Genomic DNA, 24306 nt, shown 5'->3' on the forward strand with positions numbered 1-24306 from the left:
GGCATGTACAAGAATGCTCAATGCTCACAGTGGCATTCAACATGCCCAACTCCCTGCCAGTCTTTAGTGGAGAAATGCCTTCAGCATTAACGGCTAAGCAGTGATCCTGCATCCTAGCACTGTTAATTCTGATTGCCAATCCAGCCTGTTCTTGGACCTATCTGTGACTTCTCCTTGTCCCTTACATTGACATGTTTGCTTCACTGTCTGCAAGTTGACCCCACCTGTCCCTCCTGACTCTGTTTCTGCATCTCCATTGCTGAACCCAGCTTGTGTATCATGATCTCACCTCAGTGGTGATCTACATCTTCCTGTCATTCTAAATCATTTGACTGCAATGCTCTCATTGATCCTGTGACACGAACATCACCTAACTACAAGCCACTTCTTTATCCTTACATCACCTGTCTATTCAAGGTCTTTGGACTGGAGCAATAGAAAAGCCTGCCTTTGTCATTTTGGGCTCTTTATGCAGGTGCCCAGGTCCTCACATTGTTCAGTGTGGGAAAAAAAAGAGAAGATTTAGTATTTTTAGAAAATAGTTTCAGCAACTACTATAGATTGGTTTAGGAAAAAGCTGGATGCTTTTCTAGAAGCACAGAATTTACCTGGGGAGTAAAGCTTTTTTTTGCCTTCCTCTGGATTAACTATGACCATAGGGTTTTTTTATCTATGTTTATTTATGTATGTTTATTTACCTAGTGGTTGAACTTGATAGACTTATGCCTTTTTTCAACCTGACTTACTGCATAAATATGTTTATTCTAAAATTCCAAAGAGACAGCAACCTTGATGCGTTTTACAATTTTTTTTGCCTAAAAACTGTCTTTTTTTCAGAGCACACCAATGATTTTTATGGAAAGCCTACATATTATTCTTCATATTATGGTATACTGTACCATACCTGTAGCTATAGGAAAAGCAGAAGGCAAACGCTTTTGCACTTCAACTTCTGAGAAATATGTCTATACACCAACTGTAAGCTCCCTCCTACAAAACTGGAAGAATGCCAATGGGCACCATTTTTACCATGATCTTTAAATTAGATTTTATGTTATAAATGCAAACCTAAAATGAAATGGTAAAAGTACATTTAGATTTATTTTAACACTTGATAACAAAATAATCTCAAAGCACTGCATTTCACTTTCAGATCAGTTTGTCTATATCTCATCTGTGGCACACAATTATTTTGGTGCATCCACCCAATCACATGCAGCACTAAATCATATCAGAGGTACAGTAAATGCATAGTACAGATGGTGAAGTTCTATTTACAGGGAAAACCAATATCTTTAATTTAAAACAATAAATATTCTGAAGACACAATTTACAACTTTACATAGATAGACTCTTTGCCTAAATGCATTTTGTATTTTAGACCCACATCAAAATCTTTAAACCATTTTAGGGTAAAAGAGAAAAAAATACACAGAAAGTATAAAAATAATACATATATTTGGTATAAAGAGTAACATGAGAACTCTTTAATGAGTTCAATGGCTGTTGAAGCAAACCAGTTCTTAGAGAAAATACTAGGCTGCCAATGCTGACCATCTTCTGAAAACATAGCCTGGCTGTCTCATCCTTCAATACTTTACCAGTCAGCCACCCAGAAGAGGTATACAACAGGGTCATTTGAAACCCCTGATCCATAAACAAGGTTAGTAACTCTGTGAAAAACAATTGACAATATTTATGCCAAGCAGTATTTTTCTCAGGACAGGACAGCAGTGGCAGCCTGCAAATTTTTCTCAGGACAGGTTTTCATTAAACTACTGACACACCTTATAAACAGATGTAATTCTAAACTGTTCAATAACTTAACAGGGCACTTTAGTGAAATGTTAGAAATGTTGCTGTATGTCACTTAGTGCACTGGTGAGCCGCTTTATCTTTTCCTCCATGGCTTTCTTACTGTAAGCCGTTTCCTGCAAGAGCTGCCGCATTTCCTCTTCTACTTGGTAAACCTGTAATAACAAAGTGGACACTAATGAGGCGGTTTGGTTTCTGGCATTTCACAGTAATGTTCTTCTTGTATTTATAAAAATATAGCAGATTATGAAACATTTCAAAAAGAACACAGAATTATTCACAGCAGTTCCTACTGCAAAGTAGCTTACAACCTCATCATACTTCTAAAAGCACATGCACACTCCCCTAAGGCAATTCAATTAGATAGACAGTTAACTTACAAAGCAAAAACTGCACAGAAATTTAAAGAAAGAAATAAAAAGCCTTATCTAAACCACCACTAAAACCAGGTAGCCCTGAATTACTTGAGGATCCTGAGGTTGTCTTCACTAGACAACTGCTTTAGGCTATGTTCAGCCTGGCAGTGAGATTGCAGTATAGTGTTCTCCCCAGCCCCTTTTAGGCGAGCCCACCACCTGGCACTTTTCAGTGGGTGGTTATTAAAGAGTTGGGTCACAGGACAGCAGACACCACCGGCCTACAATTTATCCCACCCAGCTAAAACAATTTCTGAACTGAACATTGCAATGTGGTTACTTCCTAATGCTAGTGAACTACTCATGGCAGCCCCATATCAATGGGAGCAGCAGTGACTGGTTCAGTACAACTCACTGCTGCCTGCTGTCAAATCTTCAGATGCTGTGGTGTGATTAACCAAACAGCTGGCAAGGTGCTAGGCACCCAAAGCTTAATGGGATTACTTGATTGAGGCAGGGGATATAGAATAATGGGTAAGTAAAGAGCGTTTAAGAGACAGAAAAAAAATCTTTAAATCTTTAAATTTTAGTTTAAAATTTTGGGTTTTAAGAGCTCTTACAAATGTGCAGAAAGTAAGAAGCAAGCCTAATAGGACAAGGAAGAAAGTATCAGAGTGAGGATAACCCTAGAAAAGTCTTGAAGTTGAGCATTTGATGGGGTTATGAGGGGGAAATCATGATTAGGTTATTGGAAAAGATCATGTGATGAAACTAAGATTAACCAAAGTTCTCAATATTTGTATATCAGAGTTGCCAAGAATTTAGGGGACCGAGTACAATGAATATGTAGAACTGTACATCTAGCTGTCACCACCAGCCCCTTACCAAAAGGTTTACAATGTGTCATCTAGAAAGTTTGTTTGCTTTACTGCATTCCTTTTTGGCAAAGTTGTGGGAGTGCCTGTGACTTATCCCATTTAGGGTGCCATGATATATCTTTCAGCCTTGGTTTAAATGTGTGTTTTCACATATCATGTTCACCTTGAAGAATGCTTGTTCAATATCTGAACACCAGGTAATGAAGCCAGGATGAGGGAGACAGACATGAAGTTTCCACCTTTCAAATCAAATCAGCAATGGCAGCCACTGTATTTCTATTTACCAAATAACATAACTGAATTTTTGAATTTAACAGTTGTCCCAAAGTTGTCAACCTGGGGAGGAAATCACTGCCTTTACAGTTGTTACCAAACTTTTTTCACGAAGAACATAACTTTTACCTATTTCTCTAGACCAGCTTTTAAACATTTTACCCCTGAGAAACATTTAAAACCATTTTTATGTTCTCAAGGAACCTGAGTATTTACCTACAGCTCGTGGTCCATTAGCATGTTCAAGAAGTTGAAAGATTGTTTTAAATAAAAAAAAAATATATATAATATTGTGATATTATTGTACTATACAATATTATTGTGGAATAAATATATGACACCCAGGGCAGATGATCATGTTACCAACCCCCTACTAAATAGGTTTTCATAATAATTTTAAAATTATTAATAGCTGCAGAAAAGAAAGACAGAGTAAAAATTGTGGTGTCCAATGTGAACCAAAGGACGGATGGGCGCTTTTTTTTTATGTTATACAATTTTTTGACATGTCAGATCTTTCAACATATGATCAAGAAACCAAAATACATTTGTTAAGGCTGTTGAAATCAGTTCAAATTCACTCCAGATTTGATCATTTTATCAGATCAGGAATAGGATCATAAGATAAAAAACAGTCAGCATATGATGGGCTTTACAGAACAGAAACCTGGAAAAGCTTACATTTGAACCATGAAATTTATGTCAGTTATACAATTTATTCTGCATTCAGAGTCCTTCCTTTGAACTACTAGGAAGATCGGCTCTCAGCAGGGGTGCAGTGTTGCAATTACAGAAGTTAGAGACAAATACAGAATATATGTACAACATAAATAAAAAAAGCACATGTGGGGCTTGCTACTTCTGTAGAAATACACATCAAGAGCAATTGCTGTAAAAGAAATTGAGAACAGAAAAGTATCGCAAAATATGCTGTATATGAATATTTTAAAAGCCAAAAAGAAAACAATTTTCCTGTCAAAATTCATAAATAAAAGGAAAACGAGTAAATATATTTTGTGGAAGATACACTTATGTGGGATGATTACAGCTCCTTACATTATTAGAAGGGATGTGCTAGGAGTTTAATGAGTTTGCAGATTGCCAATACAACACGTTAATGCAGGAGCATAAAACGTAAATCCAGCCTTCAGGATTCTTGGCAACATCACATAAATGAATTTGTATTTACTAGTGTGCAACTGTGCATCACGAACAATAACTAATAAAGATATAAGGTACAAAAGTCATTTATCCAACCTGCCAAATCTATTTCTCTTTTAGCCCAAAATCAGTATATAGTCCACTTCAAGTATCATTAAACAGACTTTTCCAGATTTTTTGGAAACTTACTCTTTCATTTGCTGCTTCTACTTCCTTCTGCTTCTCACTTGCTACCTTAATGAGTTCAGCTTGATGAGCAGCTAAGATGGACTCCAGTTGTCTTCGAAATGCATCATCCACAGAATGAAGCTTTTCCATTACAACCCTGGGCAGACATATAATAACTACATAGATGCATGCAAAAACGTAAACTAAATACATTCACATATCCCCATTTTTATCCCCACTGTGAAGAAAGTCACAATTTTCATGTCATGTATGTTAAATGTCTTTAATTACAAAAACTCACATCATACATTATGTATGCACTAGAACCCCGGACTAATACTTAAAGTAGGCCTATCACTGCTATCACTGAGAAATTGTGTAAGTGAACATTGCTGACCTGTTTCTAAAAAATACAGTATGACTTGTTGATGTTCTTATTCTCTGCCTTTATTACCTTCTGAATCACTGACTCAGAATGAGTGTTGATCTCCATTATCTGCATGCCTTCTTCAACTGTGCAAATAAAACTAGTGAAATCAAACACCAAATTTATCTCAAAGCATTTAGAATTCTTTAAAATAGGTTCAGCAATGACAGCTTATAATCTTTCACCGATAGGTCCACTATAAATGGCCCAGTTGTCAGGTCTAGTACACAATAGGTAGCTGTATAAGACAGAACAAGAAATTTTTCCCACAATCCTCCTGGCACTCAACTGTCTGAACATGGGTTGCAAATGTGATTGCTTGGCTGGCCTAACATATATGGTTTCACTTGGGATGTGTGTGAACAGGGCCTGTCAATAATGTAAATAATATTGGGCTTATCTGGGGGATATATAATCCATCAGGATGCTCTACAAGCAGTGAATTCTGTTGGAAGTAAACGTATGGGTATGCAGAGATGAGTACATAATAGCCAGACATTACACATAAAATAGACTACTAACCATTTCAAAATAAAATGGGATTCTCCAAACCTTTACAAAGTTTAAGCCTAGCATAGCTTTATACTCACTTCTGGTTTTGAAGGCTTTTGTCTCTCTCTTCAACCAGCCGCTTCTCCTTGGCATCAAAATTCTCTTTCATCTGCCTGACTTGTGTTTCAAGCTGGCTTAATAATTCTGCTTTATCCTGCCACTTTTTATTCATTGCACTATGAATAGAAAGAGCAAATGCCTCAAATGAACACAGATTTCACATCAAACAGCACATGCTACATTTACTAAAACCTCTGCTGCAGAAGCTGCCTAATCACCTATAAGCTTTCTTCACATCTTCCAGCTCAGCCTCCTTCTCTTCTAGCTGCAGCTTGATTTCCTCCTTTCTTTCTGTTTGCCTTTCCAGCTTGTCTTTTAGTTCACGTAATTGTATGGCTCTCTCATCATTCTGTTCTCCTAATGTTTTCTCCATCTCGAGATTTTCTGAATGCAGCTTTCTGATGCGTTCATCTCTCTCCTGCAGCCCCTGACCATAAAACATTCCACATGGTACCATTAGTATGAAAAGGGAAGTAAGACGTCATTCTGCATCCTAAACTGTGAATCTGATAAAATCTAATTATGTAATATTCAGGTCAGCCTTGCAAAAACACACAGACCACTGTTTAGAGGGTAAAAAATCTCTTAGCAGGAACTCCTACTGTAGTGACATAAAGGGGTTGTCATCTCCCAAAGGGTCTTCTCCAAAAAATAGGTCACTCATTTACATTTGTTAATGAAATACGTTCAGCCTTTCAAATACCGTACTACCAAGAGAAGGTTAGCAGGTACAGTACACAAGGTAGGTATACAAGGTCACATGGCAAATCAGCAAAGAATGTTTTTTTATTTATAGTCCTGGACAATTGTTAACAACATAGAATTTTACTACAGGATTACCTGCAATATAGAATGCAGGGGTGTGGGAGAGAGGGGATGCCATTTTTCATAATACAGGAATCCAATACAAAATATTTGATATTATTTATTTATTTCCTGCTACGACCCCCATCGACCGGCGCATGCACAGACATCATCAGGAATCGCCGAGGGATGCGTACGTGAATGCCGGGTGTTCTAACTCCGAACTTCTGTACTTCCATGCAAAAAGTGTTAAATTTTTGGCATAGAAATTTATTTTAGACTGTAGGCTATAATTCACCGAATTACTCAATAATTACTTATAATTCACCTAATTACCGCATAACTCACCGAAATCTGTCCAAAATTTTATAAATTTATTAATAATTTTTTTTTTTATAAAACATAAAAAAAAAAAAAAATCTTTAAAAAACAAAAAAACAAAAAAAAGAGCGTATAATTTAATTTAATTGTAGAGTAGCTTATATAATATACATATTATACAATTATATATATATATTATATAAAGATTTCTTTGTATTGGACTCAATACAGCTTTTTTGTATTGAGCTCAATACAAAGTTTTTGAATTTCCTGCCCCGCCTCCCGCTCCGACGCATGCAGCGACGTCACCGGGAAACCCCAGAGATTGTCCCTGCACTCGCCGGAGAACACAGAAGAGGACAGACGTGACCGCAGGAGCTGCGGGGACCAGGGAAGTATATTCTTTCAATTGTAATCCGATTGTCATACAATGTATGACAATCGGATTGCAATATAATGTTTGTTTACCCACCTGAGAAAAGTTTGGGTTTAACACTTTTTGCAAGTGTTTTTACCCCGAACCAAGGTCGGGTTTAACGGTCAGGTGGTTAAGTTTCCAGCAAGAGAAGAAAGAAGAAGATGGCGGCGCCCAGCAAGGAACAGGGAGAGAGGAGTATCAAAGGTTTAGTTGCACTTTATTTAGTGCCTGACTTTTAGGTAGGAAACAGTCCTTTGCAGCAAATCTGAGCAGGTTCTCATCATAATGGAATCATTAAGCAGCCCAAGAAACAGGGTACAGCAGCTTCCGTCCAAATCTACTTCCATGGGTATTTTGCATTCCTGTGTATCTCCACTAGTGCTGTAGACAGTTAATTGACAAATTATATGTTTACTGGTACAGTAACTGGAAACATTACTCACTTCTTTCAACTTTCTAATAGTCTCAGTTTGATCCTCAACCATTTTTGTTTTGATCTTTAATGAGTCATTGTCACGCTCATTTTGCTTTTTCAGAGCTTCTATTTCTGTAGAAAGAACTTCAATTTTAGCTTCAAGTCGTCCCCTGTCTTGAGCCAGAGAGACACCTACAATATAGAGCAAAGGTGAGAGGGGTAAAATTTTGCACAAATAACACAAAAATAAAAGCAATCATTTGAAATGTCTCCTTTATGTGCCAGAGAGCAATATATGGCAGACCCATTTGATCAACTGGATTCCTCCCGCATCCTGAAAACATAATGGAAAGTTAACTGGTTTACCACAAAATTGGCATTAGACATAGATATAGGACAATAGAAGGAAGATTAGATTGACAGCTCCTCTAATAGACAGTGACCTAGCTATGGACTAAGATGCTGATGGTGTCACCGCTATAAAAAATGCACAACAAAACAATCAAAGCATCATTTAGACTACATAATGCAGCTGATCTGTTATAGGAACCACTATCAATTATTTTCAACACAGAATTGCATTAGAGCAGTGAACAAAACACCAGAGAAATCTGACAGCATTAGGAAAAACAAACTGTATCTAACTTACTGAAATAGCAGCAAGTTCTGTTCTACACATCAGTGTAATGATCTTACCTTGTTGGGTGAGTTCTTGTCCCCAGATTTTCCTTTCAGCTTTTAGTCCATCGATCAGTGACTCCTGAGCAGTGAGCTGTGAAATGAGCTTGGATTTTTCTTGTTTTAGAAGCTGAATTTGAACAGTTTTTTGTTTTTCTTCATGTGCCACCATCTCTAGGCTGTGGATTTTACTCTGCAAACACAGTAAAACAGTAATATTTTTACATTGAGTATACAGGTTAAAGCTAAACCCCAGACCGATATAAAAGGCCACAAAAAATGCAGCTTTGTGTCCATTAATATATCTACCTTTAAAATGTAACTAGTGTGCAAGTGCCTGAATACCACAAGTGCAGCCTTTTCTATTCCAATGTAAAGTAACACAAGTAGTAGTACCGCTCACAGTTTGTGAATCATACCGGTGTGTGGATTGACCGTACTCCCAAAAGGCATATATTATTATTATATTATAAAATAGGATTTATATAGCACCAACATATTAGGCAGCGCTGTGCAATAAATGGAGATATGACCACAAAAATAACACTATGACTAGGAAAGCATCAGCACTGGGTGACAATTAAAGTGCTACATGCAAATATGATAAAAAATGAACATGTTAATAGGAGGAAATAGTAAACCGAGGGATTACCATACTCACTAGGCCCGATTTATTAAAGCTCTCCAAGAGTGGAGAGGATACACTCATCGGTTAAGCTGGGAGACCCAGCAAACCTGGAATGGATTTCCTAAAAGCCATTTGTTAGCAAATGTTTTTAGTCCTGGACCAGATCTTTTCTAGGTTTTCTGGATCTCTCTGGTGGATTTTGCCTAATGATTTTTTTCTTCTGCTCATGACTCCTGATATTGATCATCTTTGTCATTTTTTTCATCAGCACAATATTCAATTTCTCCACAGATCTTTACTTTTTCCAGGATGGTCCAATACAGAACTCACTTTCAGTACCATGTATCCGCTACTCTACAATTCGTTATTCTCTCCTTCTCTCACTATCTCACAGTAGCTTCTGATTTGCTTCCTGCCCAGTTTTCTGGTATTGTTAGCGCCATAATTTTTGTCAGCTCTTTTCCAACCAATTGTATTTCTCCCCAGAATATTGTTAAACTCTTCCTGTCATTTTTCCAGGACACTGCACCGTACCAATCCTTACCTCCACATGCTGTATAGTACAGCAGTGCCATAATTGCTTTGGTTAAATAGGGCAATATAATGTGTAATAAAAGTATCTAAATCCCAAAGTTTTACCATTTTTTAATAGAGTAGGGATGCATGAAAATGCTTCTCATGGTCTCGGTTAGGGAGATTTGGTCCACTATTAGCCCTGGTGACTAACTTCTAACATACTGTCACTAAAGAAAGAAAGAAATCTTTCCATGGTGAACTAAATCTGGTGTTAAAGAGAGAAATCGCCTTGCTTTGGAAAGGTGTTCTGTTACTTCCTGTTGATAGGATGTCTATAGGACAGAATATAAAGGAAAATTTCCCCAATGGGGCACACATGGAAAAAACATAACAGGTGACTTAACCATTTCCAAGCCTGAAAATGAAGACAAATTTGGGCTTAACATATTTTTGAAACACAAAAATTCTCCAATAAAATACTACAACAAAAAGTTCACCATAGTTGTTCTCAGACCCCATATTTAGACATCTGGAATGTTTTTAAATGAGGGGGTATAAACCACTGGACCCCTCTACGACCACAAAATAACGGACAGGTTTTGTAAAGTGTTGAAACTGATCAATGACTGCACATACTAAATGCGTGGACATGGAGTCCTTCCATACCATTAGGGAACCCCTATACAGTTCAATACCTGGCAAAAATTGCAGAGATTCTGTAAAAATATTAATAGAAAATGCCAATTTCTGCACAACCTATAACATCCCATGTTCTAAAATGTTGTCAGTTTACAGTAAAACACAAACATACCTTCAGATCTTTTATGATTTCTTGTTTTGATTTGGTGATATCAGCAATCCTGGTTTTCTGTTCCTTCACCATTGTAGTAAGCTCCTGGATTAAACTTGCTGATTGTTTCTCTTTCAATCGGCTGCGGGTAAGAGCTTCTTTATGTTCTGCTAACTCTGTTGTGACAGTGTCAAATCCATCTTTCACCTGTTTCAACAAAAATACACATCTGTACAATGTATCAGTTTACAGGACATGTGTGATCACCATCAACTACTGAAACATGTATCTGAGACCTATAGTTCCTATAGGTGGGCATACTGAAAGTACCTACTGCAAAGATACCTATAGGTACAACGAGTTCTAGGCTAATGTGAAGAACATATAAGGATTTAGTACAGTGCATCTGTCTTTCAAAAAAACAAATCAGTGGAAATCTATGCCTTAATATATTAGACATAGACACAATAAAAGTATTTCATGACTTATTTTGTGAGAAAGGCAATAACATATATTTCAATGGATATCTCCTCTTGTTAAGTCATGAGCCCTTTCCTTTCACCCCAAAAGCGGCAGTGGTCAGTCCCCAGTTCCTAATGATGTGCAAACTCTTTATATTGAAGAAATCCTGAGATAAGGATGTGATGACACTGCCACTGGGCCCAAAGGTAGTGGGGTTTATGTCAATGGTTGATATTCAACCAGAAAAAAGGAAATCTAGTGGCAAATGGTTGAACTGCAGGGGAGGGGGGGCAGAGGTTAATTCAGATGGAAGGTAAGTAATTCAACAAAAATTACTTGAGTAACTGGACACAAAGAATTCCCAAGTTCACTGCATACATGGGTGTTCTGACTCACTAAATGAAAGCACTTAAGCCAGAGACAGCCAGATAACTGGGAGTTTCAGAAGAAATCAGAAACGGCAGCTTCTATATTTCTGTTTGTATGTTTGCCTTTGAAACAGATTGAGCAGCTGTCCTCTTCTGTTAGATGTAACTAAAAAGGACTGTCCTCAGCCTATTTTTTCTTTCCACATATTTTAGGCTCTATATATACTTGGAACTTTCCAATTACTAGTAAAGAACTGCAATTAAAATCATAATCTTCCCTCAAATCTTTCCATATCAATAAAGCTAAAGAATGCCCCAGAGAATTTCTGTGCAGAGGAAGTGATTTCCGCCTTTAATGCTTAACTGCATTTTTATGATCTATACACACATTTCCGTGAAGAATGTTTTTGAGGTGTTGACATAATGTTGAAGTTAATGAAAAAGCAGAACGGTTATTACCAAAGACAGACAGTTGCATGAATTATACTTGCTGTGTGATATATTTCACCAATCAGTCCACATTTTCCTTTTCTATCTCTAAGTAAATCACAGTGTTCATGCCAAGTTCTGCTTTAGTCTTTGACGTGAGGTGCTGTATACCAACTAGCAATAGATTACAGTAGCCCGTTATGACGGGGGGTTTAATGGCACTCTCAACATTAAAAAAAAAAAAAAACAGTTTCAATAAACTACTGTATTGCTATCAGCAACCAATAAGACATCGTAATGACTACAGGAGAAAGAATAGGTGCAATATTAACCAATAAAAAACAAACACAGTATATCTTAAGGTTTGCCTTTTAAAGGATTATGGCAAGACAAAAATATGACGACATAGCAGCAAACAAAATTCAATTTAGCATTTGTTTAAAGTAGTTAGGGGAAAACCTGGTAAAGCTGGAATTGTTACTTGTCTGGTATGGGCAAAACGCAGGTTCACTTTAAAAAGAGCCACCATGTGATCAGACCAGCAAAAATGTCATGTACCCTAAACTGTTTTATTTTCACACATCTACTACGGATAAATGTCTTATGTTTACTCCAGTTAAGTGACTCTAATTGAATAATATAGTCTGACAGCACAATCTGAGAGAATACAACAATATGATTGATGGCAAGTGGCAACATAGAAACATTTTACTTAACATGCTGGGAAAAAAAAGGTATGTACGATCTGAGTGTTCCGAAACAAGTCTCCCTACACTGTCCTAATGCAAAAAGCATGTCAGACTTCAAAACAAGGAATTCTGGTATGAATAGGCAAAAACAAAGAGTTTCTCATTCCTTTTTCAGAAGCAGGACCAGAGGCCTTATATCTGTGAGGTCTATTAGTTACTTCAGCCAATTGATATGGAAGGATGAAAATTTATCATGCCACACTTAAAAATAGTCAGTTTAGAATTAGAAAGTACACCTATATCAAACTGTCTAAACTGTAAGTCTGAATCTCCAATAGTTCCGCACATTTCCTGTACAGCAAATCAGCAAAATAGAGACACAGACATGCTTTACATTTTAGGCAGGTTGATTGCATTAGAGAAATAATAAGTAACAGTTCTAATTAAACTTTAGGCCCACACTATTGTAACATGTTGACATGCTAATCAAGGCATAACGTTTTTTTTCACATTTCACACATTGCAGTACCTCTTTAAATCTTCCTGCCTCAATAACCAAAGCAGCACGGAATTCATCTTCTAAATCAACATACTGCTGACTCAGCACGTTGATCTTTTCTTGGAATGCTTTTATCTGCTGGATATGACGGTCCTCTTCTTTGGATAATTCCTTGGCCACAGCTTCATGGAATTCAGGTCCATTTAATGGTACTCTTGTCTCCAGCTCCTTTCTGACAAAGGTAAACACAAGTATTGAAATTGCACACTAACACATGCAGTACTGCCTGTGAAACACAGACAACAGCCTCAGGTGGAAATGGCTGACTAATGGCTAGCTTTAGGTGATGTTTTATGTTTAAGCAAAGAACACATACACTATTCATATATAATAGAAAGACGCAGAATGTAACCATGGAGGCTACCTATGCAGTATCCCATCTTCAAGAACAATTTGCACATTCAGGCCAACCAGTGATACCATAATGTGGAAACTAGTGAAAACCAAAAACTCAGTGGTGATTCAAATACACCTATCACTGTGGATATTATAGAAAATGACCATGACACAAAAATACAAGCTGTCGTTTAGGTCTTCTCTCCAGCAAATAGTGAGACCCAATAAGTTCAGGGGAATGGGGCTAGTTGTTTAACCCCTGTAACTGGCTGTGGTTTTTGTGCTTCCCTGAAAATTAGAAACATAGACTATATCAGTATATCAGAAACATAGACTATATCAGTTGTAACAGCTGGCCAAAGAAATCACAAGGCTTGCCCAGATACAGGGTATATGCTTGTGTTTGAGTGTTTTTCTGTTTGGTCGGACAGTTTTCTTTTTGACCTGAAGGTGGGGTTGAAGTACCAGACTGAATGATAATGAGCTTCTTGGCCAGGTGGGCGAGCTGAAGAGGGCCAGGTATGATCAGGTGTAACTGTCTCAGCTGAAATGCATCCTGGAAAATAGGCTGGGGATATAAACCCCCAGCCTGCCTATTCCTGTGGCTCTGTTCTTGGCGGGTGAGCTGGGAGGAGGTAAAAGGTGGACTGTGAGTAAAGACACAGACTTTGTTGTTAATTGTTAAAGCTGTATGGTTAACGCCTTATCCTGCACAGGGCTAGCTTGGACTGGATTGCTAGTAAAGGGATCTAACATTGAGTTAGAGGCCAAGTGGCTAGGCTTTATTTCGCCTGTTTTTGTGTGTAAATAATATTAGTGAATAAAAATCCTTGTTGCACGGATAACCTGCTGGCCCTGTTTGAAACATCCCCCATTGCTATGGACGATCTCACACAGTATATCAGAAACATAGACTGGCAAAGAGGCACCAACAGATTCTCACAAAGCAATGGTTCTTTAGAAAGATTTCTAAAAAAGGAATGCATGTCAGATATCTCCAGGTAGGTCTTCACCCTTTTTGCCAAGTGCCTATGCCTGGGGGCTGTAACATGAAAATGTTGACCCACTTCTTCCAGCATTACAAACCTCAAATCATGAAATCTTCTAGGCTTTAGGGACCATGCAGTACTTTGCAAGACAAGTAAAGACAATTGGAAGTGTTTTTTTTTTTGTTCTTTTATTTAAGTTTACAATAGCTATGACTGACAGGAAGTTTCAGAGTTTACTTGTTTCAGCTATCTGGGATTTTGGTATCTAAGGGGTGGTTAAGAAATGTTAAATTTGCTCTAGGTGCCTGCATTGTAGACTTGATCAGCTCAGCAAAGTTTCACCATTGATTCACCATTGACAGGTATACAACTTAGATTTGCAGTGTCTAGTGTTCCTAATCCACTTTCCACAATTCTAGACATCTAGAATTAGAAAAGCTTATAAAGATTTTTATTCCTGTATGGGATAAATCTACAAATATATACTCAAACAAAAAAGATTCACTTTAGCCAATTATTTTTTGTTTTCAGTTTTAAATCAGAACTGGGAAGGGTTAAAAATCCAGCCAAGTTTGTATTTGTTTTTAGAGGCATTTGTATTGTTTGTTTTTGGAGGGGAGACCCCCCCCCCTCTGATTTTCTGCCCTAGTGACAATGTTTAAAAATGAGGTGAGAGGAAATATGTAAGGTGAAGGGACAGCAGTAATAAGCCAACAGAAATTACAACTCTCCAAAAAGAGTGTATTTTTTGTTTGTTTTGTTTTCCATGTCCCTGTTGCAAATTTCCTCTCACTTCCTGTCCTTGTTCACCACACTAGAATCACAACCGGAAGTCCGATTTACTGTGCATGAACTACCACTATTGTTAAAGATAGGACCTCGCAACCTCAATAAATCTGAAAATTAATAAATACAAACTATTTACAAGCGTCTGTGGAGCTACTGGGTTTGTTACAACAAATCAATACCTGTGGGCCTGCTCTCTGGATGTAAGCAGTTCATGGAGCTGTTGGACTTTGTCTTTATGCTGCCGCATCGATCCTCGAAGCAACTCAATTTCTCTCTGGGAAGCAGTTACTTTGCGATCAGCTTCCTGTATATGTTTCATCTGTTTTCAAAGGAAATATATTTTTTCATTCAGATACAGAGCAGTTACAACATTATCCATATTGTGTATGTCTGCTCACAACTAAACAAACAAAAGCAATATGCACCAATTAGATTCCTATTCACTTCTTGTGTGGTTATCTAGAAAGCAAATAAGTGGAATTCTGGTTATCAATCAAATAGCTTTAAAGGGTTTAAGGTCAGTGACTTGGAACATGAATGAAGAGCAAAAATAAAGTCTGAAAGTGTATGAAAAACTTTGCCCCATTGAGCGTGTCAAATTAAAATCTGTCGTGTGTCCAGTGCACACTTTGTCATCTTTAAGTGTCTTCCAAGCTTTTATCTGGCACTGCAGAAAAAATTGTCCCTATGCTGTCAAGATGGAAAAGAATGATCAGAATTTAATGAGGCAAAGCTGACAACCAAGTTTTGTAATAGAAGTTTTATGTTAAATATGAATGTTGCTTTAGGTGAATGTAGCAATGCTGAATAATCCTTCAGTGGCAAATGAACAGTCATTTAGAGTGAATGTGTAAGATTAATTTGTGATTATTATAAGTTAGTGTGCCAGGGTTTGGTTTGTGCAGGGTTAGAAGAATGTTCTTGGAAGTTCAATGAACCCACTGTTTAGGCCAAACCTCACTGAAGTCTATGGTAGATGGACCATGGTTCTAACGTTCATGAACTGAATCTGGGCAGGATATTTTTAATAGCAAACAGTACTTATATAGCGCCAACAAATAACCCAGCGCTGTACATTAAATAGGGGTTGCAAATGACTGACAGATACAGACAATGACACAGGAGGAGGGAGAGGTTCAAGTATCTATGGCAATTGGCCTGATTTAACTTTATTAACAAAGGGCATACCTCTGCACAGCAATATATTGGTAGGAATAATACTTGAAACTTTTGTGTAAATACGCCATAGATGGTGTAGAATTTATAACCTTTAACAAAGGTGAATTAGCTATAGCAGTTGAACTTTGAGAAAAAACTCAAGGACAATGCAGTGTTTTGTGTTCAAGGAAAAGTCTATACAAGAAAATGGTTTAAAACAAATTTCTGTTTTCAAACTTCTATGAATATCCTGTACCTCCAATGCTTCATGCTGGATTCTTTGTGTTTCTAATTTAGACGCTTCATCTTCCATCCTTTTAATTATTTTCTGATATTCTTCCTCTTTACTGGAAAACTGCTTTATTTGATCAGTTAGCCTCTCATTGTCTTCCTTTAACTGATGCACAAGCGCTTGCAATGTACACTTTGCATTTTTTTCTTTCAGAAGTAATTCTTTAATCCTATAAAAACAAGGGCAAGAGAAATTTTAAGAAGACATTCACTTTCCAAGATTCCTTTAAGATTCATCAGGTGATGGAAAAAGATATAATATTAAATGCCATCAATTCATAAATCCAAATGTCATTTTAAATTCAATGTACTTTAAAAAAAAAAATATACATAGAAAATATGCTCAACAACAAGCCGAGTCAAACCTTTTATTTTTTATATTTAGGAAGAATAGCCTATGCTTAAACATGATTTCATTGCAATTTAGCTGCTATATAATAGTATATGACGTCTGTCTTCTTTCACCAGACTTTTCCAGCACAGGCTTGTATACATAATTGAGGAGGTATTGCTGCATAAAAGATTTGGATGGACACCCAAGAGCATATGATCTTTTATGTGTCTAACTCACTAATGCGCATTCCAGTTTCATCTTTCTTCTCGTAATATATATATATATATATATATATATATATATAGCCACGGTCTATGTGCACCTATGGTGCTGGCTGTACATTATTGTTCAGGACAGACTTTTTAAAAGCAATGATGGCGACAACAGTAAATTATGTCTGCGTAACAGGTGTCAGCTCAGTAAACTGAAACTATCAACCTATAAGAGAAAGCTTCTGAACAAGGACCTTCAGGCAGAATCTCCAGGTGCTATGTTAAAGTGAAAAGTGTAGATTTAAGAGGACTTAAAAAATCAAAATTAAGTTATCGTCCTATACTCACTCTAAAGTAACCACTGTATCCTATCCCTCTATGTTCCTTTTTCAGTGTTTAAATGCAGACTCCCTGTCTTCAGTGTTTATAGCCTCCAGCTACGATGTACTTAAGAATTCCTGCCCTCCTGCATACATGGATGATAATGGCTGCAATAAATATGAAGGTTTAGCCATTACTCCAAATGGCCAGGTCAGATGCAGAAGCAACAGAAACAGTTCGGATTTTAGAGTACTCTGTAGACTGTAAATATTGACAGGCCCTGGCCCAGGTGGACACTGAATACGCATTTAAACTTTAGGTTTTTTCATAGCATTTTTATGGCTCTACTTTATAGAATGGTGAATAAATAATAAAATCAGAACTCATAATCTAACTATGTTTTACAAGTCAGTGGTGAAGAATGTACTAACCAGGCAACTCAAATTTTCTAAAGGAAAGGTAGAGTGACAGAATCCAGCAGCACAGTTTATTATCCCCAACAATTACTGTGTGCTTAAGAGTTACTGCACTTTATGCACTTCTTAACAATTAAATATCAGTCTATTTTGTCTAAAGAGAATAAAACACAAAGAAAGCTATATCACTAAAAATTATCTTAATTTATAAATTCTTTAAAGATGTATGCTAATAAGATGACTGTCCAATAATGTTTCCTCACCGATCAGTAGCATACACTGCCATGCTATTGATGTCTTTCTCCTCTTTAGCTTGACTTTGCAACTCTTTGATATTTTCTGTTAGTTTTACAACAAGCTGTTCAGCTTTCCATCGCCGCTCTCTTTCCTGATCTAATTCTTGAACAAGTGCCTGCAAATGAAACAAAACTAAATCAGATTTAAATCATAGCCACTTCAAACCATTTTCCATTAAAAAAAGCATTAATTAAAATTTGTTAGCAAATGTTTCATTTTTTGTTAACCTTCCACTGCTGCTTCCAGTCTATACTGTATGTCCACTCCAGCAACATTGCATTTTGTGGTATAGGCTGTTTATGACAACAGTAGACCATTAATGGTAAAGTGTCAAGCTGACAAAGCAGGAGAACAACTGGGAGACAAAATAAGGCCACCCTATAATTTATATGCCTGCCAGAAGAACATCATGGCAGAATTACAAGTGTTTTTTTTTTTTTTTTTTTTTAATTAAAAATTGCAGATTTGAAAACATTCAAAATTACTTTTTAAATAACATTATCATGAATATACTGGATTAAGCTCATAAACTTCAAAGAATAAATGTCATTATTTTTCCTGATTCTCTTTAGCAGGTCAACAATGAGTATGGGTGAGTTACTAAAATGTAATACAGACTTGTAATAATTTTTGCTGGATTCCAGACACCTATTCAATGCAATGCCCTCCTTTTCTTCTAGAACATATAGTATTAACTGGTGTTAAAATACACTGTAAATACTCCTATTTCCAAAAAATACCTTTTTTTTCATCTTCAACCTGTGCGCGTCTTAGGATGATTTATGCACAAAACATGAATTGAAAGAATATACCTATACATCAAATTCCTCCAACATATTCTCGAGAGCTTTATAAAATTTTGCAATTGAAGTGGCAGTAAAGCATAGCACAAAGCTAAATGCATACATACATCTTGTTTCTGTAACTCCCTACCCTATAAGTAGATTCCTCCACTGAATTGGATACTGATGGTTCTGGTCTTTTTTGCAGAGATCTCAAAGGTCCAACAAGTTGCGAGGCCTGTTCCGTACTATCTGTATTAGCTCTTTCTGATGATCCACTGCTTGGACTGTGTGCTTTCCTGTGTGGACTGGGGCTCTTCTGCTTCCTGGATGCATTCTGCTTAGGTACACTGTAAAATGTAGCATAACAATACATGATATATTAATCCTGGTCTATGTAACCTTTAGCTCCATGGAAAGTGATTTATATCACAAAACCATGTGTAATAGAATATAACTGAACACCACATGAGAATAAAAAAAATACCAGTGTAAGAAACCCCACAGCTAAATACTTCTAAATATAAATAAAAGTATAGAAATAAACAGAATCTCTTACAACCACATTTGAGAATGTAACTTCCTGAAATACTTTATGCATCAGCCTCTTAAGTGTCAGATGCCTGGTTCCCTGCTTAGCACTGTGGTACTTCCTGTGGGCCGAAATGTCCTGTAATGAAGCTGCTGCTGGTACCTGATCAAAGTGGCAGATGCAGAATATTTTTTCACAAAATCAACACAGTAAAGTTTGGCACCATAGGACAGGCAAGTACTGCTGCCTTCTTCGTCTTTAGTTGCTTTAAACAGCCCAGAACATTTCTTAAGCTGAGTGGCAGCCCCTGTATTGTAACCCAACTTATCAGTAGCCACCCAGAAACGGCCAGGTGGGTATGGAAAAGTGCTGAGTGGTGCGCTTGGCTAAAAGGGGCTGGGGAAAATCCCCCACCCCACAAACCTTCCTGTCAAGGTTGAATCTCTTTCTGCCTCCAGGTGTTTCAGAACTACATACCAGGAAGATTTGGGAGGTTACTGCAGCTTGTCCCCCATCGCCCTATTGTTGAAATCCCTGCAAAGTTAAGTATGAGAACTGCATCTGCCACCAGCCAATAGGCTGTTTTCAGTAGCTTACTATAGCACATAATTATATACATTATATTACGTGCATAATTTAATTATTTTAACCCTTTTGTGACCAGATTTCTTCTTCTTCAAAGCTTAGATACTCAGACTAAATTTAGGATTTGTTACCTTGACAATATAGAAATTACTATCATTTCTTTTTCTTTAGGCTTGAGAACACAAAGAGTTGACATTTCCCAGTTCCTTACTGCAAAGTTATTCAACGCAAACAGCAAGATATAATTAAACAGTAGGTGTTTTTCTCATTTGGACCAAAAAAGGTACATTGTGGTCAAGAAATAATAGGAATGAGAGGTCATAAACTTGAATACCTAAGTGAAGCTTGGTTCTTTGATTGCTGAAGACTCTTTTGTTTGTGTGCCTGGCTATTCTTACGAGCAGGAATTTTGCTTCTTTTAGTTACAGAGGTCTTTACATTTTCCTTTCCACTTTCATAGTCACTCTCGGTTGTGGGATCTAGGTCTTTTCTAGGTATCATAGACGTTTCTGGCTTGGGTGGTGGAGCCTGTAAACAAACATTACATTCAACAAGTGCCAGATAAAAACCCTCACTATAAAAGAAACCCCAACCAAGGCAAGAAGTAAAAAAAAAAAAAAAAAACCTTTAGGAGTTGTGATATCTGCTCCTCCAACTTCCTAATTCTCATTTCACGCAGAATGCTGGTAGAATCATGATGCCTGCTGGACTCTTGGTCTGATGAAGTTGTTCCATCTATACAACTACTTAAGTACCCTGATCCTGGGGCAGCAGGTCTTTTTCGATACTGTAACAAAACCTGATCAATGCGAGGTGTTATGACACGACCACCTCCTAAATCCTGGTTATAAAATAAATGTGGAGTGCTTAAAACATACATAAATCAAACATTTGAATTTGCATTAGGTACATATTCTAAAATATAAAAACATTTTCAGATCCCTTGAACATGAGATACCATCTATAATGTAATTTGCAACAGCTTTTTGCATAATTTATGGTACTGTAGTTGACACCATTTTTTTGTTTTTCTCTACACAAGATTTGGTTCACAATTGGTTTTCTCTGAAGAAGTATTTGTTTAAATAATACTTAAATCGACATGTTTGCAATAAGTAGACCTTTGTGTGAATATATGTTTGCAAGTCTTATATGTTATGTTTGTAAAATATAATTGTAATGATAATCGAGGATGATTTTTGAGTGGTTTATGTTTCTTTTAAAGCATATGCCAAGACAAAATTTGATTTCCCATATTTTATATCTTAAACATGCTGTAACTAAAATATATATATGATTATCAAAATTTTAAAATTAAAATTTGTACCTGTAATTCCTTGTTCCCAGAATCATCATCACAGCTGATCAAATATTCTAGGAAATCCAGATTGGGGTCATCTAAATCAAACCCAACAACAGACTCGCCTGCCCTACCAATACCATCTAGAGCTTTTATTTGTGGGAGGTTTCTAAGAACCACATCTCTGTATCCTAAAATATATAAAACAATAGTTTTTCCAATTAGATGTTATACAATTTAACACAATCTCTAAATGATATATAATCAATTAAAAGGAACAGTTTTAGGGCCTCTCCTCTTGCTCCTTGCATACATTTTGTGCAAGGTTAATGAACAATGCAGACCAATAAAAGTGCAGTGCAGAACAATAACATTTTTCTACATTTTGGTACTGAAGGGACAAGGGGTGACAATGTTGCAGTTTGGTTGATTCAGCTTAATAAAGAAACAATCTAATTCTACAGGAATGCTACAGAAACTATTGTCCAATGAGTAGAAAAGTGAGAATTCCTAATAGTGGTTTTTCCACTTTCATCGCTTACTCCTTCCTCCTGCAACTGTACATAATTAGTAGCCTATGTTGCAATGGACCTTATTTATTAAAGCTCTCCAAGAATGAAAATGATAGAACATCATGAAGAATCTGGTTATCCAGAAAACCTAAAATGGGTTAAAACCTATTCCAGGTTTTCTAGATCACGCAGGTTGTCCCTTGATAGATTATCCTCCCCAACCTTGGAGAACCATATTAAATCATGCCCAATCTGTCCAGATTGTTAGAGTCTGAAAGTCCTTGAAGTTTGCAAAATTGTAAAATGAACCAAATAACAGATTGCAATATTCTGTCTATGGCCAATTTTTAAAAAGAGAGGCCATTGTATTTAACTGTCATTCATTACACAGAGTTGCTACATATGTATAAAGTGCCTCATACCTGAGGACTTGGGCATCAAAATGGTTCTGCAGTTATAAAGGGGACAACATTTTTGACAAGCCCCATTTTTTCCCCTCATTAGCAGGTTATATTAGTGCACCTCTCAGCACAATGCATACTAAGCAGATGTAAAATCTATGTTTCTACTTTCAAGTTCATTCAAAAATTAAAAAATGTATTCTAGACCACGGCTGTGTATTTCACCCATGATAGTCACTTTTTCTTATCTTTACACTGTGGGTAGTTTTAGCATGTCATGATTGTTCCACTTTATAACCAAGATGAACCTGAAAACATAGCTTTCTAATATATAAAATGCTCAACAAAAAGTGTATGGGAGACAAACAGTCCACACTGTCTATTAGCTTTATCCTTCAATATTCAATATATCCCAAAAATAAAGAGGGATAAGCTGATTTGTTGCTGTGGACATCACAACTAGTTCATACGTTAACTTCAACTACTGGAAAAATGATTGCATTGGTTACCTGCTGCAAAACAAACAGGGTTCCCTTTTCCATCCTGCTGCAATGTAAGGTGCGCTAAGGACTGTAATCCCACCATGCTTTCTAGTACATGGTCCATGCTGTTAATGCAGTTGCTATGGAGATAAAGGTGACTAAGCTTGTGATTCCATCCGTGTAGTGGAATTAATCCTGAAAAACAGGGACAAGACACTGAAAACTGATGTGGGTATAAACATTATTATTAACATTATTAAAAAAGGATTTATATAGCACCAACATATTATGCAGCGCTGTACAATAAATAGGGGTTGCAAATGACAGACAGATACAGCCAGTGACACAGGAGGAAGGGAGGACCCTTCCCCAAAGAGCTTACAATCTAGGACGGGGGGCGTATCACACAATAGGAGGGGAGATTTGGAGTGGTGGGAAGTAACAAGGGTTTAAGAGACAGAAAGAGACAGGTAGGCAAGTTTTAAAAGATGGGAGATAAGAGCGTGTACAAGGAGTTTGGTGGTCTCTGGGGACAGGTAGGGGCAGATTTTGGAGATGTTGCGCAGGTGAAAGTGACAGGACCTGGAAATGTTCTGAATATGAGAAGGCAGAATCAAAGGGGACGCCAAGACAACGTGCCTAAGGCGCGGGACCAATAAGTGTTGTTAACCGTTAGAAATATGTCAGGGGAAGATTTGGAATAAGAGGGGGGAAGATGAGTTCTGTTTTATCCAGGTTGAGTTTCAGAAATCAGTCAGACATCCATGATGAGATGGCTCACAAGCAGCATAAAACCTTATCCAGGACTGAGGGAGACAGGTCAGGGGTGGACAGATATATTTGAGTGTCATCAGCATACAGATGGTACTGTAAGCCAAAGGAGGCTACGGAGAGAGGAGGTGTACAGAGAAAAGAGATCCGGTGCAAGAACTGACCCTTGGGGATCACCAACAGGGAGGAGAGTGGGTGAGGAGGAGTTACCATTGAAAGAAACTTGAAAGGAACGGTCAGACAGATAGGAAGCAAACCAACAGAGAGCAGTGTCACAGATACCAATGGAGCGCAAGATATGAGATATACAGCTTTATTTATTATGGTAATGACATAACTATTAATTGGCAATATCAGCAAAAAGGTCTCAAGAATCTGCTGTAGTTCACTATCCAATAAAAAATAAAATAAATAACTTAAAAAACCTGTGCAGTAAAGGTGGTACACAATCAGTTGTGTGTTACAGTCACTAGGGTTCTTTACACCATTTTACTATCTACATTTCAGTATTTTTCCCCATCTTCAGAGCTTAGTAAAAGATTTTTACTTTGTTATTCCATGACATGATTTTAATTTAATCCCTGTGCAAAGACGGATTGTAAGGCTGAAGCACAGTAATAAAGCTAGCTAACAAAACATAGTCTGAGGGGAATCCGAATCAACTAAAAGCTACAAAGCAGCTGCAAAGCATTGGAAATCTTAAAGCCTTTGAAACACCGTTCAGCTCAAATCTAGGAATGCTGAACACAGATATTATTATAGATTCTGACTGTAGATATAAAATTATTGATCATTATCTACACTGTTTTATATATCTTGGATGTAAACCTCAATAAAAACATATTTACCCATAAAATGATTGATTTGTAAAACATTAGCAAGACAGCATTTTTATTTCTTTTATATATGTAAAAGTTTTGGTTTAAGTCAGGGGTGCCCAAACTTGGACTTATAACTCCTGTGCACAGTAGAGTTTATTTTAAAAGGCAGGGCTCCGCGATCTACTTGCGTTGCCTTTCCGATCCACTGGT

General features: G+C 37.0%; 1 protein-coding gene and 1 long non-coding RNA gene across 7 annotated transcripts in view; one reads left to right on the forward strand and one right to left on the reverse strand.

The window, feature by feature from the left end:
* Window positions 1-1076: 1076 nt before the first annotated feature.
* LRRCC1 (leucine rich repeat and coiled-coil centrosomal protein 1) overlaps window positions 1077-24306 on the reverse strand; it is a 53955-nt gene continuing 30725 nt past the window's right edge. For 5 of the 6 annotated variants that reach the window (XM_072410983.1, XM_072410982.1, XM_072410980.1 and 2 more), the window contains 16 exons: window positions 22532-22699; window positions 21137-21300; window positions 20435-20650; window positions 20144-20337; window positions 18844-19042; window positions 17877-18025; window positions 16296-16500; window positions 15061-15200; window positions 12738-12939; window positions 10282-10467; window positions 8345-8519; window positions 7677-7840; window positions 5909-6117; window positions 5669-5806; window positions 4673-4808; window positions 1077-1970 (listed from right to left, as the gene is read on the reverse strand). In XM_072410983.1, the coding sequence (XP_072267084.1) occupies window positions 1848-1970; window positions 4673-4808; window positions 5669-5806; window positions 5909-6117; window positions 7677-7840; window positions 8345-8519; window positions 10282-10467; window positions 12738-12939; window positions 15061-15200; window positions 16296-16500; window positions 17877-18025; window positions 18844-19042; window positions 20144-20337; window positions 20435-20650; window positions 21137-21300; window positions 22532-22699 (2768 nt within the window). In that variant the 3' untranslated portion in view covers window positions 1077-1847. The remainder of the gene's footprint in view (window positions 1971-4672; window positions 4809-5668; window positions 5807-5908; window positions 6118-7676; window positions 7841-8344; window positions 8520-10281; window positions 10468-12737; window positions 12940-15060; window positions 15201-16295; window positions 16501-17876; window positions 18026-18843; window positions 19043-20143; window positions 20338-20434; window positions 20651-21136; window positions 21301-22531; window positions 22700-24306) is intronic. The other variant, XM_072410981.1, reaches the window with a different exon arrangement.
* On the forward strand, window positions 18899-21289 carry LOC140330670 (uncharacterized). The gene is made up of 3 exons (XR_011920782.1): window positions 18899-19037; window positions 19981-20061; window positions 21157-21289. It is a non-coding gene; the product is annotated as an uncharacterized lncRNA (long non-coding RNA).

The sequence above is a fragment of the Pyxicephalus adspersus genome, chromosome 5 (genome assembly GCF_032062135.1).
Source record: "Pyxicephalus adspersus chromosome 5, UCB_Pads_2.0, whole genome shotgun sequence".
In the NCBI taxonomy this organism is placed as follows: domain Eukaryota; kingdom Metazoa; phylum Chordata; class Amphibia; order Anura; family Pyxicephalidae; genus Pyxicephalus; species Pyxicephalus adspersus.